This window comes from Carcharodon carcharias, chromosome 12 (genome assembly GCF_017639515.1).
Source record: "Carcharodon carcharias isolate sCarCar2 chromosome 12, sCarCar2.pri, whole genome shotgun sequence".
Lineage (NCBI taxonomy): Eukaryota > Metazoa > Chordata > Chondrichthyes > Lamniformes > Lamnidae > Carcharodon > Carcharodon carcharias.
In genome coordinates, this window is record NC_054478.1 from 109,868,837 (window position 1) to 109,884,944 (window position 16,108).

At 44.7% G+C, this 16,108-nt stretch overlaps 1 protein-coding gene across 2 annotated transcripts in view; it reads right to left on the reverse strand.

Annotated features, from left to right (window-relative positions):
- The window catches only part of vps16 (vacuolar protein sorting 16 homolog), a 98,589-nt gene that overhangs the window by 59,588 nt on the left and 22,893 nt on the right, over window positions 1-16,108 (reverse strand). For both annotated transcript variants that reach the window (XR_005944589.1, XM_041201020.1), the window contains exons 8-9: window positions 4,672-4,727; window positions 2,851-2,940 (exon numbers count right to left, since the gene is read on the reverse strand). Coding sequence is in view for 1 of the 2 variants with exons in the window: in XM_041201020.1 (XP_041056954.1) it covers window positions 2,851-2,940; window positions 4,672-4,727 (146 nt within the window). In the remaining variant the exon portion in view is untranslated. The remainder of the gene's footprint in view (window positions 1-2,850; window positions 2,941-4,671; window positions 4,728-16,108) is intronic.

The window sequence follows — 16,108 nt, forward strand, 5'->3', positions numbered from 1 at the left end:
CCGTTATACACATTGCTTAAGAAAAATCCCAAATGGATTTGGCAAGCTCTACATCAGGATGCATTTCTGAAGGTAAAGCAATCATTAAGGCCCTACTGGTCAACTTTGACCCAAAGAAAGAATTGATTTTAACTTGCGACATGTCCCCTTATGGACTGGGGCTGTACTTGCACATCGGATGGCTTCGAACTGGTTATACATCTCGCACGCTCAGTGCTGCAGTGACAATATTCTCAAATTGAGAAGGACTGTGTTTGGTGTTCAGAAATTCCATCATTACCTCCACAGTCACCATTTTCACATTATATCCGACCACAAGCCTCTGCTTAGATTATTTGGAGAGAATAAGACAGTAACACCCCCCATCGCATCTGCTCGCATCCAGAGGTGGGCACTGATATTGGCCGCTTACGAATACACTTTTATTCACCAAGTAGGAACCCGGATCGAACAAGCTGATGCGCTGAGCCACCTCTCCCTGCCAGATAACATGAAGGTTCCAATTCCCCAGGACTTGTCTTAGTACTAAATTTTCTGGATTCCCCTCTTGTCCAAGCCAAACAAATCTGTGGGTAGACAAGCCGAGATCCACTTTTATCTCACGTCCGGAAGCAGATCTTGAATGGATGGTCAGGCGAGCCACAATCTGATGACATGAAGCCCTATTTCAATCGCAGAGATGAGTTCACCTGCCAGGGCAGTATATTGTTCTGGGGGGCCAGGGTTATTGTGCACTCAAGAAGGCGAAGGCCATTACTGGCCGATTACATAACACTCACCCTGGCATTAGTAGAATGAAGATGCTCGCGTGCGGTTACTTCTGGTGGCCAGAAATGGACGCGGACATCAAAACCCTAGTCAAAAGTTGTCTTCAATGCCAGCAGGTTCAAAAACTACCCCCCTTAGCTCCATTGCACCCCTGGGAATGGCTGGGGCAGCCATGGGTGCGCCTCCACGTCGACTATGTGGGGGACTACGTGGGGCACTTCTTGGGCACAATGTTCCTTTTACTAATAGATTCCCACTCCAAGTGGATGGATGTCTACCCAGATTTGCTGCCACCATAGATCATTTGCGACAGAGTTTTGCAGTGCACGGGTTACCAGAGGTGCTCGTGTCAGGCAACGGGACTGCACTTAACAGCCTCAATGGAATAACTCATATCAAAACCTCGCCTTACCACCCCACTTCTAATGCTTTGGCTGAGCGGGTGGTCCAAATTTTTAAGCCCGGAATGAAAAAGCTGGACGGGGATTCCATCAGCACTGGGTTGTCACGGTTCCTGCTCGCATACCAGACGACACCACACACGACCATCAGTATTGCCCCCACTGAATTACTAATGAAGAGACATTTTCGCACCCATCTAACTCTTATCAGGCCAAATTTAGGGGGGAGAGTGGAGAGAAGACAAGAGGGCCCAGATGACTAGACAAGATGGCCAAAATCATGAAAGAAATTTAATGGTGAGAGGCACAGTTCTCTCGAAGAACTTTGGAGATGGGTCCAACTGGCTATTAGGCAAAGTGAGTGCTGTGACAGGGCCTCTCTCCTATAATGTGTCGGTAAACAGCCGAATAATTAGATGACATGTAGATCATCTCCGGAAAAGAGAGAGAGTCTCACAAGAAGGAATGCCGTCATCATTTACGTTTGAGACTGCACTGCACGTGGAAGAAATGTCACATGATTTGGAAGTACCGGTGGGGCCTGTTGGACCCGAGAGAGTCAAAGATACTAACATGCCCACTTCTACTGCAGGGCCTGGCGGACAGTTGCCCTGAGAAGGGGGTCTCGGAAAAACCAGCTGAGGCCGTTGAGGTACGACGCTTAACACATCCAAGGAAGCCTCCCGAGAGACTTGACTTGTAAATAGTTATTCATGTAAATAATTGGGATGTTGTGATGCTTGTCAATTGCACTTTCAAGTAAAGGGGGAGGGATGTGGTAAAGTGGAATGCTACGTACCTTTAAGAGAATGTAGTTAGTTGACCATGTGACTGCACTGACCAATCGCTACACAGCGCAGGCTTCTTGGGTAATTGTAAGTCTAGAGCTGGAGGTGATTGAAGAAGCACACACGGTGTTAGTGCTCTGTTCTTAGTTCCAATAAACCACCAGTGTTTGTTCAGTTAATTGGTCTCTCTGCCTATATTGTTTCAAGCACCAACTGGTGTGTTAATATCAAGGACGCAGCTAGCGTTCGCCAGACTAAGCAAATCTGATAACCAAAAACATAAAATCAAGAGACCACAAATCTGTTCATCTCATCCTTGAATATACTCAACAATGGATACTTAGGATAACCCATAGAACATTTTTTGATCTAACTTTATCTTTTTCAAGCTCATGATTTTGTATTTATCTCACTTTCAAGCTCAAGATAAGAAAATACCGTAAATGTTCTGCAATGACAGCTATGTGTATCTTGTTTGCTAATTTCTTTTTGTCCTAGCGCAACAGTATAGTCTTACATTTTTAGCATGGAGCAGGGTAGCAGGATTTCAGCATGGATTTCTCCATGATCTGAATCAATATTGCTCCACAAGCAAAAACATCCTTGCCAATTTTTGCTTGCTTCTCTCCATCTCCTTCCCTCCCACAAATCCTAAAAATGTTTCACTCTCAAAGCTGAGAACTAGCAAAACTCTGGTTTTGAAAGCACATGCAACTTCTGGGAGATTGAGTGCTGATAAATTCAAGAGACAGTGGGATAACTATTCCCTGTATATTTTTTGGACTCTGGTATTAACCTGATGGTCTTTTTGGTCCTGTATGCCCCCATGTTCTGACAGCAGGAGAGGCATTCAGTGAGTACAGGAATCAATGGCAGTCACAGCATAAGGATACTTAATGGTCTCCTTTGAATTCCCTGCTATCAAAAGTAGGTTGTCCCAAATACCAACTACAGATGGATTGTTACTTTTAGGTCTATTACACCTGAAAATGGAAAGAAAAAAGTTACCAAAACTAACATTCTTCTACTGTTCTTTCACATAAGCAAACATTGTTAAATGAGAGGCTTGCAGAATTGATTAATAATCACTGGTTTACTGTAGGCAGCCATTGTTTTGCCGATGAGAATGTATTGCAAAACACTGCACATTACACTATATGAGAAAATATATTAATGGCCAGTATACAAGTACAATTAGGATCCAGGATTTAAACAGTTATTTTGCAACTAAAAAATGTATGCTGTTTTTCAAACTTTGATGCTGTCAAATGAAGAGTTTTTTCAGTCTTGTTTATTCTCCTAATTTTTTTCTGTAAATTGTTATGTCAGAAATGAGCCAAAATGTCTTTGAAATGGATTTAAATGCACACTGAATATTAGGCTCAAAATTAGTTAGAGAGAAGATTTAGCAATGTTTTTTGACTAGCATGTATATTTCTGAAAACCACCCAATGGATAAATAAGGAATTTCCTTCAAAAACATGTTAACAAAATTCAAACTTGGGATCTGTACTTATTTTTACTCCAAGTAAATTATTTCAGTTAAATATATAAATACACATACACCATCTCCTCTTATTAAACAATTAGAACTTTACTATTTTTAAAATAGTGCTTTCATCGTTTCTTACCCCAGCCATTCAACAACGGTTTCCCAACTCAGAAGTGTCGCTAAGCACAGTTCCAGGGCATCTTCCACTTATATCCACAAACCAAATTCTACGAGTTACACAAGGGCAGAAAAGGCTGACTTTCCCCCTGGAATTCTCGCCTTCTGGCCTTCTGAACATAAAAATACAAGAAATAGGAGCAAGAGTAGGCCATTCAGCCCCTCGAGCCTGCTCTACCACTTAAGGTTATGGCTGATCTACTTGTGGCCATAAGCCCCCATAATCCCCAACTCCCCTGTAGATCAAAAATCTGTCTCACTCAGCCTTGAATATATTAAGTGACCCTTCCTCCACTGCTCTCTGGGGAAGAGGGCAAAGGTTAGTGATCTAAGAGAAGAAATTCCTCCTCATCTCCATCTTAAATGGGAGATCTCTTATTTTCAAACTGTGCCCCTCGTCCTAGGGGAAACATCCTCTCAGTATTCACCATCAAGCCCCTTCAAAATAACTCTTATTTGACTGGTGACCTTTTAGACTTTAGATCGTAACCTTTCCCTATTGGGAAGTTGAACCCTGGCCTCCACATGACAGGTGGAATACGAACCACTATACTGAGGAGGAGCTAGGTCAGTGATAGGAAATTTTCTATCCAAGCCCTATACCTACCTCAAAATAGGCTGACAGTCTGGTGTAGTACAGGAAGAGTGCAAAATTTTCAGAGTGCAGTCCTTTGGAAACAACATTAAATTGAGGCTCTATTTTCAAGGAGATGGGAGAGTACATAACTAGAATTTGGAAGGAGTCTGGAGATGTGGAACATCTATTCCAACACACTATTACAGACAGGTAGAAGATAAGTTTTCACTCAATTTGTCAAAGGAGAGTATCTCAGTACAGATGTGTCATTAGGCAGGGGGTGCTGAGCAGATGTTAGCCATTTCTCTACAGGAAGGGATGGAGCAGTTCAGGCTGCTCTCATACTCTTCCTATATGATCTAACTCAAATTTAGAAGTTCTCAATTTGCCACTGCTGTGTCATGTTGATAGAATACATATGCGTGAAACTCAAATTCATTTGATCAATGAGCCACATCTACTACTTACCAGGCAAACTGTTTAGGCGGTGTTTGGAAGTTTGTGTCAACCACACACAATTTATCCTAGAAACAAAGCAGCATAAATTTTAAATATTTCTTACTGATATATAAAATAAATCCAGCGTTTCTTTCTTTGATCAATAAAGCAGGCACGGTAAACATTATTTAGCAGCTTCAACACTACTCTTTGTGTGATCATTTGCAGTTTACTCCACTTACCCATTTCCCCTCACTGAAGCATTATATATCTCAAATTCCAGGCAGTTCACGATGTTCCCTGTTCCTTCATAATTCATAAGAAATGCATCCCATAAAAAAGATCTCCATATCACGTATATATATTAAACTTATACTTTAACTGTATGTGGTATATCAGATTGTATAGTATCATGATATGCTAATTTGATAGCGAACCCACTTTTAGCAATTACAGCAAGGGCAATTAGGATGGGCAATAAATGCTGGCCTAGCCAGCGATGCTCTCATCCCATGAACGAATAAAAACAAAGCACCTAAAATACTAGAGTCATAACAACACAAACAGCCAATCGAGTCCATCTCAGCTCTCCATAGAACAATCCACTCAGTCCATTACTCCACTCTATCCCCATACTCCTGCAACTTTATCTTCCTCAAGTGTCTAACCAATTATCTTGTGGAATCATTCATCACCTCGTTTTCCATCAGTCTTGTTGACAGCAGTGAGTTCCAGGTCATTGGGCCTGGCTGTGTAAAAAGGTTTTCCTCACATCCCCCTGCATCTCTTGCCCAAAACCTTATTTCCCCTAGGGCTTGTACAAATAGCTAATGGGAACAGCTTTTCTTTGACCATCTTATCTAAACCTGTCAGAATCTTGTACACCTCTAACAAATCTCCCCTCAATCTCCTTTGCTCCAAGGAGCACAACTCCTGCTTCTCCAACCTAACGCTGTAGCTAAAATCTGTTTTCCCTGGAACTATTCTGACAAATCTCCTTTGTATCCTCTCAAGGACCCTTACAACCTTCGTAAAATGAGGTGACCAGACCTGGTTGCAAAACTCCAGTTGCAGCCTAACCTGGGCTTTATGCAGGTGAGGCGTACTTCTCTCTTTTTCTACTCAATGCCTCTCTTTATGAAGCCCAAGATCCCATATTGCTTTGCTAATTACTGCCTCAATATGCCCTGCCACCTTCAAAGATCGATGCACATGAACTCCAAGGTCCCTCTGCCCCTGCTTCAATTTATTTGTCTGCCCTACTCCTGAAAACCATTGCTTCCATCTTCAACCTGTCTTTCCTCTCCACAGTTCTTGACCATATTGTTGCCACCTAACCTCATGCTCATCTTTCCTTTAACTCCATGCTAGAATCCCTACAATCAGGTTTCTATCACTGCCAGAGTTTTGAAACTGGTCTATTTAAAGTCACAAATGAGCTCTTATGTTACTTTAGTAAACTATTCCTCTTCAGCCTTCTCAACCTGCAGACTTAGACATGACTGATCACACCATCAATATCCTGAGGGTTACCAATGACCAGAAACTTAACTGGGCTTGCAATATAAATACTGCAGCTAAAAGAGCAGATCAGAGACTAGGAATCCCGCAGCGAGTAACTCACCTCCTGACTCCCCAAAGTCTGTCCACCATCTACAAGGCACAAATCAGGAGTGTGATGGAATACTCTCCACTTGCCTGCATGAGTGCAGCTCCAACAACACTCAAAAAGCTTCACACCATCCAGGGTAAAGCAGCCTGCTTGATTGGCACCCCATCCACAAACATTCAGTCCCTCCACCACCAATGCACAGTGGCAGCAGTATGTACCATATACACGATGCACTGCAGGAATTTCCCAAGGCTCTTCCAGCAGCACCTTCCAAACCCACAATCACTAACATCTAGAAGGACAAGGGCAGCAGACCTTGGGAACACCAGCACCTGGAAGTTTCCCTACAAGTTACTCACCATCCTGACTTGGAAATATATCACCATTCCTACACTGTCACCGGGTTAAAATCGTGGAAAACACCCCCGCCCCCCCGCAACCCCCTTAACAGCACTATGAATGTACCTTTAGCACAAGGACTGCAGTGGTTCAGGAAAGCAATTCACCACCGCCTTCTCAAGGGCAATCAGAAGTGGGCAATAAATGCTGGCCTAGTCAGCACTGTCCACATCCCATGAATGAATTTTTAAAAAAATCCTCCTCCAATCTCTCTCATTCATCATCCAGCTGGGTGGGAGACCCTGGCCCGGTTCTTACCTGGCCATTCTTAGCCAGAGAATCATCTGCAATGGCTGTTTTTTCCACTCCCATATTGTTATCTCTGGAGTCCCCAAAGTTCAATTCTTGGCTCCCTCCTATTTCTCATCTACATGTTGCTCCTTGGAGGCATCATCCAAAAATACAATGTCAGAATTCACACATACCATGACACCAAAATACTGCGGATGCTCGAAATCTGAAATAAAAACAAAAAATACTGGAAAAACTCAGCAGGTCTGGCAGCATCTGCGGAGAGAGAAACAGAGTTAACGTTTCGAGTCTGTATGACTCTTCAGAGCTCTAAATAAAGAGTCATATGGACCAGAGTCTGTAAGACTCTTCTTCAGAGCTCTGAGGGACTCGAAATGTTAACTCTGTTTCTCTCTCCACAGATGCTACCAGACCTGCTGGGTTTTTCCAGCATTTTTTGTTTTTATTACTACGACAGCACCCAGCTCTACCTCAACACCAACTCTCTTGAACCCTCCACTGTCTCGGATTTGTCAAACTGTTTGTCTGACAGCCAGTACAACATGAGCAGAAATTTCTTCCAACTAAATATTGAGAAGGCCAAAGCCACTGCCTTTTGAGCCCACAGCATGAATCCCATTTCCTAGCCACCAATTCCATTTCACACCCTGGCAACTGTCTGAGGTTGAGCCAAACTGCTCACAAACATGTTGTCATATCTGAACCCAAAACCAGCTTCCGACCATATAGCCGGTCGATCACCAAGACCACCTATTTCCACCTCTGTAACATCTGTCTCCGCACTTAGCTCAACTCATTTGCAGCTGATCTCCTCATTCATGCTTATGTTACCTCGAGATTTGATTACTGCAATCACCTCTAGGCTCCCATCTTGCACCCTATAAAACTCGAGTGCATCAAAAATTCTGCTGCTGCTACATCCTAATTCACACTAAGTCCCATTCACCCATCAGTTCTGTGGTCACTGACCTACATTGACTTCTGGTCCGTTAATTTCGATTTTAAAAATACAAATATACACACACATACTACAAACAAATTAGGACCAGGAGGCCATTCAGTCCTCCACCATTTGACAAGATTGTGGCTGAGTCGATTGTGGTCTCTACTTCCATGTCCACCCCCATACTCTTTGACTCCCTTATCAGTCAAGAATCTATCCAACTCAGCCTTAAAAATATTCAATAAACGTACCTCCACTGCTCTTTGGGGAAGAGAGCTGTACAAACTAACAACCTTCTAAGAAAAAAATTCTTCTCATTTCTGTTTTAAATGGGAGACCACATGCTTTTAAGCTGTGTCCCCTAGTTCCTGTCTCTCCCACAAGGGGAAACATCCTTTCAGTATTCACCCTGTCAAGTCCCCTCAGAAGCTTATATGTTCCAATAAGATCAGCTCTCATTCTTCTAAGCTCCAATCGATACAGTCCAAAACTGTCCAACCTTCTCTCATAAGGCCACTCCTTCATCTCAGCGATCAGTCAAGTGAACCTTCTCTGAACTGCTTCCAATGCAATTATATCCTTCCTTAAAAAAGACCAAAACTGTACACAGTTCTCCAGATGTGCCCTCACCAAGTATGGCAAAACTTTTATATTCCACTACCCTTGCAATAAATTACAACATTCCATTTCCCTTCCTAACCACTTGCTGCATCTGCATACTAACTTTTGGTGATTCATGTACCAGGCCACCCAGATCACTCTGTCCTGCAGAGTTTTTCAATCTCTCTCCATTTAAATAATATGCTGCTTTCCAAGTCTTCCTGCCAAAGTGGACAAGTTCACATTTTCCCACATTAAACTCCAGCGGCCAATTTTTTTGTCCACTCACTTAACCTATCTATTTATCCCCATGCAGACTCCTTACGCCCTCTTAACAATTTACTCTCCTACCTATCTTGGTGTTGCCGACAAAGTTAGTTATCATATATTTGATTCCTTCATCCAAGTCACTGATATAGCTTGTAAATAGTTGAGGTCCAGGCACTGATCCCTGTGGTACTCCACTCGTTACATCTTGTCGACCCAAAAATGACCCATTTATGCTTACTTTTTGCTTCCGGTTAGCTAACCAATCCTCTATCCATGTTAATATGTTACCCCCTACACCATGAGCTTTTTTTGTGTGTAGTAGCTTTTGATGTGGCACCTTGTCAAATGCCTTCTGGAAATCCAAGTACACCACATCTATTAACCACTATGCTTGTTACTTCCTCAAAGAACTCTAATAAATTAGTCAAACACAACTTCTCTTTCACAAAACCATTTTGACTCTGCCTGATTGCATTACGATTTTCTAAGTGTCCTGCTATAGCCTCCTTAAGAATAGATCCTAGCATTTTCCCTATGACAGATGTGAGGCTATCTGCCTGTAATTTCCTGCTTTCTCTATTCAAGGAAGGGGGGAGATAGGAGCTACATTCACTATTTTCCAATGATGGGATCTTTCTATAATCTAGGGAATTTTGAAAAATTAAAATCAATGTACCTACTATCCCAGCAGCCAGTTCTTTTAAGACCTTAAGGTGAAGTCCATCAGGGCCTGAAAACTTGTCAGACTTTAGTTCTAATAATGTTCTCAGTACCTTTTCAATGGTATTTACAATTATTTTTAAACCCATCCTTCCCTTTTACCTCTTGATTTACAATTAGTTCTGGAATCTTACTTGTGCCTTCTACAGTGACAAGAGACATAAAATATCTGTTCAGCGCATCTGTCATTACCTTGTTTTCCGTTATCATTTCCCCCTTCTCACTCTCTAAAAGACCAACGCTCACTTTAGTCACTCTTCCTTTTTAAATACCTGCAGAAACTCTTACCATCTGTTTTTATATTTCTAGCTTGCTTTCTCTCATACTCTAATTTTTCCCTCCTTATTATTCTTTTAGTTATTCTTTGCTGTTTTTTATATCCTGTCCGATCTTTTGACCTGCTACAAATCTTCAGAGAATTGTACGCTTTTTCTTTCAATTTGATACTATCTTTATCTTCCTTAGCCACGAATGATGCATCCTTCTCCTAGAGTCTCTTTCTCACTGGAATCTATATTTGCTGACTGTTGCGAAATCTCTCCTTAAATGTCTTCCACTACTGACATATCCCTTACCCTAATTTCCCAGTTCACTTTAGCCAGCTCAGTCTTCATACCTTTCTGATTGCCTTTATTTAAGTTTAAAACACTTGTGTTAGACCAATTCTTCTCTCCCTCAAACTGAATGCGAAATTCAGCTATGTTATGATCACTGCTATCTCGGAGCGCCTTTACTACGAGGTCATAAATTAATCCTGTCTCGTCGCACATTACCAGGTGTAGAATAAGCTGCTCTCTGGTTGGCTCTAGAAAAGTGCTGCTCTAAGAAACTGTTCTGAAAACAGTCTATGAACTCATCTTCCAGGCTATCTTTGCCAATTTGATTCATCCAATCAGTATGTAGATTAAAATCACCCATGATAATTGCCATACCGTTCTGACAAGCCTCTATTATTTCTTCCTGTATACTCTGTCTTACAATGTAGTTACTGTTAGGGGACTTATAAACTACTCCCACAAGTGGCCTTTTCTATTTCTTAACTCTACTTAAACTGATTCAACGGGTGGATTTTCCCCTCATTGCACTAAGTGCGGTAGAGGGTGTGAAAAATGGTGCTAGTCATAATGGCGGGTTTTCACGCCATATCATCCGCTTCCCGCCACGTTAATTATGCACACACAGGAAACATGCTGGATCGCGAGCAGGCAGCCTCTACTTCACCCACCCCACCGTGAGCTCACTGCTTCCTCACTCCGGGCACCATATTTAAACAGCACAAATGCAGAGCTTGGTCAATATCTGCAGCCCAGGATTGCCATGGATGTGAGAGATGGCCCCAAAAGGGAAGAAAATAGCTGCACCCAAATCCAGTGACGCCTCCCTGGAACGCCTGCTGGATGCAGTCAAGGCTCACCACGATGTCCTATACTCCCGTGATGGCTAGAGGAGGTCCATTAATCTCACCACTCTGGCTTGGTAGTGGTGCTCTGTGTCAACGCAGCACAGAAGAGGTCAGGTACCCAATGCAGAAAGATTATGAATGGTCTGATCCATGCCGCCGGGGTAAATCAACTATCTCATCACTCTCAACTTGCACTCACTAGCGCATCAACATTCACTGCCAACTCACATGCTGCCAGCGCAAGGGACATCACTCACTCTCTCGTACACACATTCACATATTCATCTGGGCACATATCCTCCACAGTTCACATCCTCATCCCGTGGACTGGGCCTGCGCCGACAGTGAGGTGGACGGCGCACACCCAAGTGAGGATCCTGCACCAGTTCAGACCTCAGACAACCATATTGTGAATGAATCGCCCTGTTTTAGAGTCATCTGCCATGCAGTAATTATCTCTCCATTCTTTCATAGGAACCTCTGGACAGCACCCAAGGGCAACCACAAGTCATGCCCTCAGCTCTAACCCCAAGGACACCTTGGATGAGGAACCAGAGGAGGGCACCGTAGAAGACCCGTCACAGTGCTCATCCACACCCTCCAGCATTGCAGAGACACAGACCTTGGTGAGACCTATTTCTAAGGCAGGCTCGGGATCACAATCTGGTGAGTACAGCATACAATCTGGTCCACGGAGGCAGGTATATCTGAGGTCACCAGCACTTGGAGGACTACTGAGGGCCAGGAATCTGCAGAGAGTCAGATGACAAGCTTCCGAATTTGGTCCTAAACCAGTTGGTGGAGCTGCAATGACAATCACGGGTACATCAAGGAAGGGATGTCAGCTGCATTGCTCAGATTGCAATGGACAATGGGAAAGTCTCAGAAGGCGGTGGAGGTGGGGTTTTGAATATTTTTAAGGCAGAGGTAGATTGATTCCCTTGCCTAACAAGAATCTAAGGTTACTTGGGGTGGTTGGGAATGTGGAATTCAAAACACAAACAGATCAGCCATGATCTTGGTGAACGGGGGAGCAGGCTCGAGGGGCCAACTGGCCGACTTCTGCTCCTATTTCGTATGTTTATTTGAGTCCATCCGTGTTCAGTCTGAGGTGATAGCGTCGGCATGCCAACACACCAAGACCAACATGGAGACCTTGGTCAAGGACATTGGTGCAGCACTGCTACAGGAGCAGCAGTCCATCACTTTTGCCATTGGTGTCATCCATCAGTGGCTATATGAGAGCGGATGGAGCACCTAGATCTCACTCCAGCAACCCCTTCTCCTCAAGGAGTCAGCCAGGTGGCCTTGGGCACCCATAGGGAGGACCACCACCAGCAGCTGGAAACCCCAGGGCCATCTACCCACATGACTCCAAGGCTGTCCAGCCGACCCCAATTCCCTCTTCCTGTGACCACATCACCTCCAGCTCCACAGGCTGAGGATGGTACACCTGCCCCACAGCAGGGCACCAAAAGCAGGCTGGGGCCTTCTAAGTCTCGGCCCTCCGGAGTACGACCGCAAAGTCATCAGAGAAAACAGGAGATAGCAGTCACCAGGCTGTGTCTGCCTCTGCTGTCAATACCGGGGAAGCATCATGACCTTGCAGTAGGGTTAGGAAAGTTAAAAGATTGAAGAGAACAGTGATGGCATGGGTGTTCACAACATGTAGATAATGATTTTTTTTATTCATTTACAGGATGTGGGCTTCACTGGCGAAGCTAGCATTTATTGCCCTTGAGAAGGTGGTGGTGAGCTGCCTTCTTGAACCACTGCAGTCCCTGTGATGTAGGTACACCCACAGTGCTGTTAAGGGAGGTGGGGAAGAGAGTTCCAGGATTTTAACCCAGCGGCAGTGACAGAATGGCAAGATATTTCCAAGTCAGGAAGGTGAGTGGCTTGGAGGGAAATTTCCAGGTGGTGGTATTCCCATGGGTCTCCTGCCCTTGTCCTTCTAGAAGGTAGCGGTCATGAGTTTAGAATGTCAAGGGTTGATGGTTAGGTTCTCTCTTGTTGGAGATGGTCATTGTCTGGCACTTGTGTGGTGTGAATATTACTTGCTAATTGTCAGCCCAAGCCTGGATATTGTCCAGGTCTTGCTGTATTTGGACATGAACTGCTTCAATATCGGAGGAGTCACAAATGGTGCTAAACATTATGCAATCATCAGCAAACATCCCCACTTCTGACCTTATGATGGAAGGAAAGTCATTGATGAAGCAGCTGAAGTTGAGCCTAGGACACTACCCTGAGAAACTCCTGCAGTAATTTCCTGGAACTGAGATGATTAACTTCCAACAACCACAACCATCTTCCTTTGTGTTAAGTATGACTCAAACCAGCAGAGCTTTCCCCCTGATTCCTTCTGACTCCAGTTTTGCTAGGGCTCCTTGATGCCACACTTGGTCAAATGCTGCCTTGATGTCAGGGACAGTCATTCTCACCACACCTCTGAAGTTCAGTTCTTTTGTGCATGTTTGAACCAAGGCTGTAATGAGGTCAGAAGATGAGTAGCCCTGGTGAAACCTACACTTAGCATCAGTGAGCAAGGTATTGCTAAGCAAGTGTCGCTTGATAGCACTGTCGATGAACCCTACCATCACTTTACTGATGATCAAGAGTAAACTGATGGGGTGCTAATTGGCCAGGTTGGATTTGTCTTGCTTTTTTTGTACAGGACATACCCGAGCAATTTTCCACATTGCCGGGTAGATACAACTGGAACAGCTTGGCTAGGGGCTTGGCAAGTTCCAGAGCACAAGTCTTCAGTACTATTGCTGGGATACTGTCAGGGCCCATAGCCTTTCCAGTATCCAGTGCCTTCAGCCATTTCTCGATTTCACAAATGTAAATAGAATCATACCCATTTCACATCTACATCTCCTCTTATGGATGCTTCCTCTTTATGATGAGCTGTGTTGCTGTCAAATCCATGGTCCCTTCCCAGCACTTACTGCAAATGTCACTAGCATGAGCCTCTCATCTATGTAGTGTGCTTCCATATCACCACAGTATGTGGCCCTTTTCCAGACCATTCTCAACATCAGATGCTTCAACCTTAACATTAAGTGTACTTGTGGAACGAATCTCATTCACATGCTTTGCAAGGTCATGTCATGTTTATTCTTGGCTGTGTAAGTTTGAGGCAGAGGTGTTCTCCTATCTCGCCCGCATTCTTGAAAGGAGAGATGTGTTAATGTATAGAAAAGGGTCATATATCGTCCAACTCCATTTTCTCTCTGTCTTCCGGCAGGGTTTTCATACTATGTGCCCATGCTCAGAGCTCATGTGCGCTCCTGTATGCCAACCACATTTCTGACTTTGCGAGTGTACGTTTGCTAAGCTCACCAGTAAGTGGGAGCACCTCGCTACCTCAAGGTGCCGAAGCTCAGCCCCCCAGCCACATTATTGCCCTGGCACTCAATTCTACAACCTTGAGCATTTCTCAACCTGTAATTATCTGGATTGAAGCCACAAGGCTCTCATCACAATGTTGGGATGCAGCACTGTGCCTCCCATCACCTAACAGTCACTGAGACAAGTGATGCTAACTGCAAGTAGAGCTATTTGGCAGTCAACAGAGCCTTTGAGCATGCTCTGGAAGCATACGTCATAACTTTAGACAATGCTGAGGGGAGCAATGGGATAGGAGTGAGGATGCTCCTGAGGCTTCATCTTCCTTCAAAGGGTCAGGACAATGTGAGCCTGATGTGTAACTATTCACACTCATATTGAAGTGTGTGTTTGAATTGAGAGGAATAGCAACGCTGTTATTAATGTTGGCCCATGAAGGAGGACTCTTGTCCAAAGAGTACTCACTGCAACTCATCTTCCTCCTCGTGGAATCTGGTGGCAATGAGGGCCTCACCTGCATGCCTGCCTCATCTGGCCCGTGCGATGGCCACTTCCCCGCAGCCTCGGCTTCCTTGAATTCAACGTCCTCCATCCTTTTCGATGTCCTCCTCATCAGAGCAGAGATGCAGCTCCTCTATATCAGCATCTGGCAAGTCCTCCCCACTTTGCAGTGCCAGGTTGTACAACACGCAGCAAGCCACGGTGATCAGTGAGACCCTATGGGGCTATAGTGGAGTGCTCCGCTAGATCTTTCTAGGCATCGGAATCTCATCTTTAGGATCCCGGTGGTGTTCTCCACCAATGTTTGGCTAGTGGCACAAGTCTCGTTGTACCTTCTCCCTGCGGAGGTCTGAGGACGCCACACAGGTGTCATCAGCCACATCCTTTGCAGCTACCCCGTGTCACTGAGGAGCCAGCCCTAGATCCCTTAAAGATGTCCAGGATCTGCAATCTACTCAAGATGCAAGTTGTGGATGCTTCCTGGGTATCTTGCGCAAACCTGCATGATAAGTTTCTCATGGTCGCAGAGTGGTTTGTATTGTTTATGGGCAGAATCTTGCCCTTGGATGGTGGGCGGGCCTCACCGCCTTGGCAGTGGGCGGGCAGCCAACCGCCACTGAAACGGGGCTCGCCGCCATTTTAAGTAGGCGGGCCAATTAAGGCGGGGGGGGTGTGTGTGTGTGTGCGGTAATTCCCCATCTGTCAAAGCTCCCTGTCTCAGGGAGAATACTGACAGTGGTAAAAACTTTAAAAATAGAAACATTAAAAACTTATTAACATGTCCCCCTCATGTGACAATGTCATATGAGATGGGACATGTTAATAAAGAACACATAAACATTATTATTTTAGTACACAACAGACATGAAAGTTCATCTCACCAGTGGATGAAGTTTCATGAATAATCAGAAGCCTGCTGGGGCTCCTGGCCTGCCCGGCTGCCTTAAGGTTGGCCGGGCAGGTCTTTAAGTACTTTAACTAGCCTGTCAATGGCCTCAATTGGCCATAGACAGGTCGGCGGGCGGATAGCTGACTTCGCTGTCGGCCTGCCTTCCTAAAAATTTAAATGGCCTGGGATGATGTGGGGGGGGTTCCTCCCAACGTCATCCCGTGTCACTTTCCCCTCGGTGACCAGGCCCCGCCCCCAAATCGCCGAGGGGGAAATCCTGGCCTATGTATTGGAGTGCCTGTTGCCAGGGAGCTCTTATAGCCACAAGTGGTGCCACAGGATTGGACCCTCCTCCTGTGGGAATCTGGACATCTTAGCAAAGCTCACTGCTCTGGTGTCTTGGCTTGCTTGATCTCTGTTAAAGTTGATGTAATTGTGGGCCTTGCAAAAAGGGCATGTGACCTCCTGTATGCATTTGTGTGTACACACTTGAGAGATCCCACAGAGGTCCCCAGTGGGCCCCTG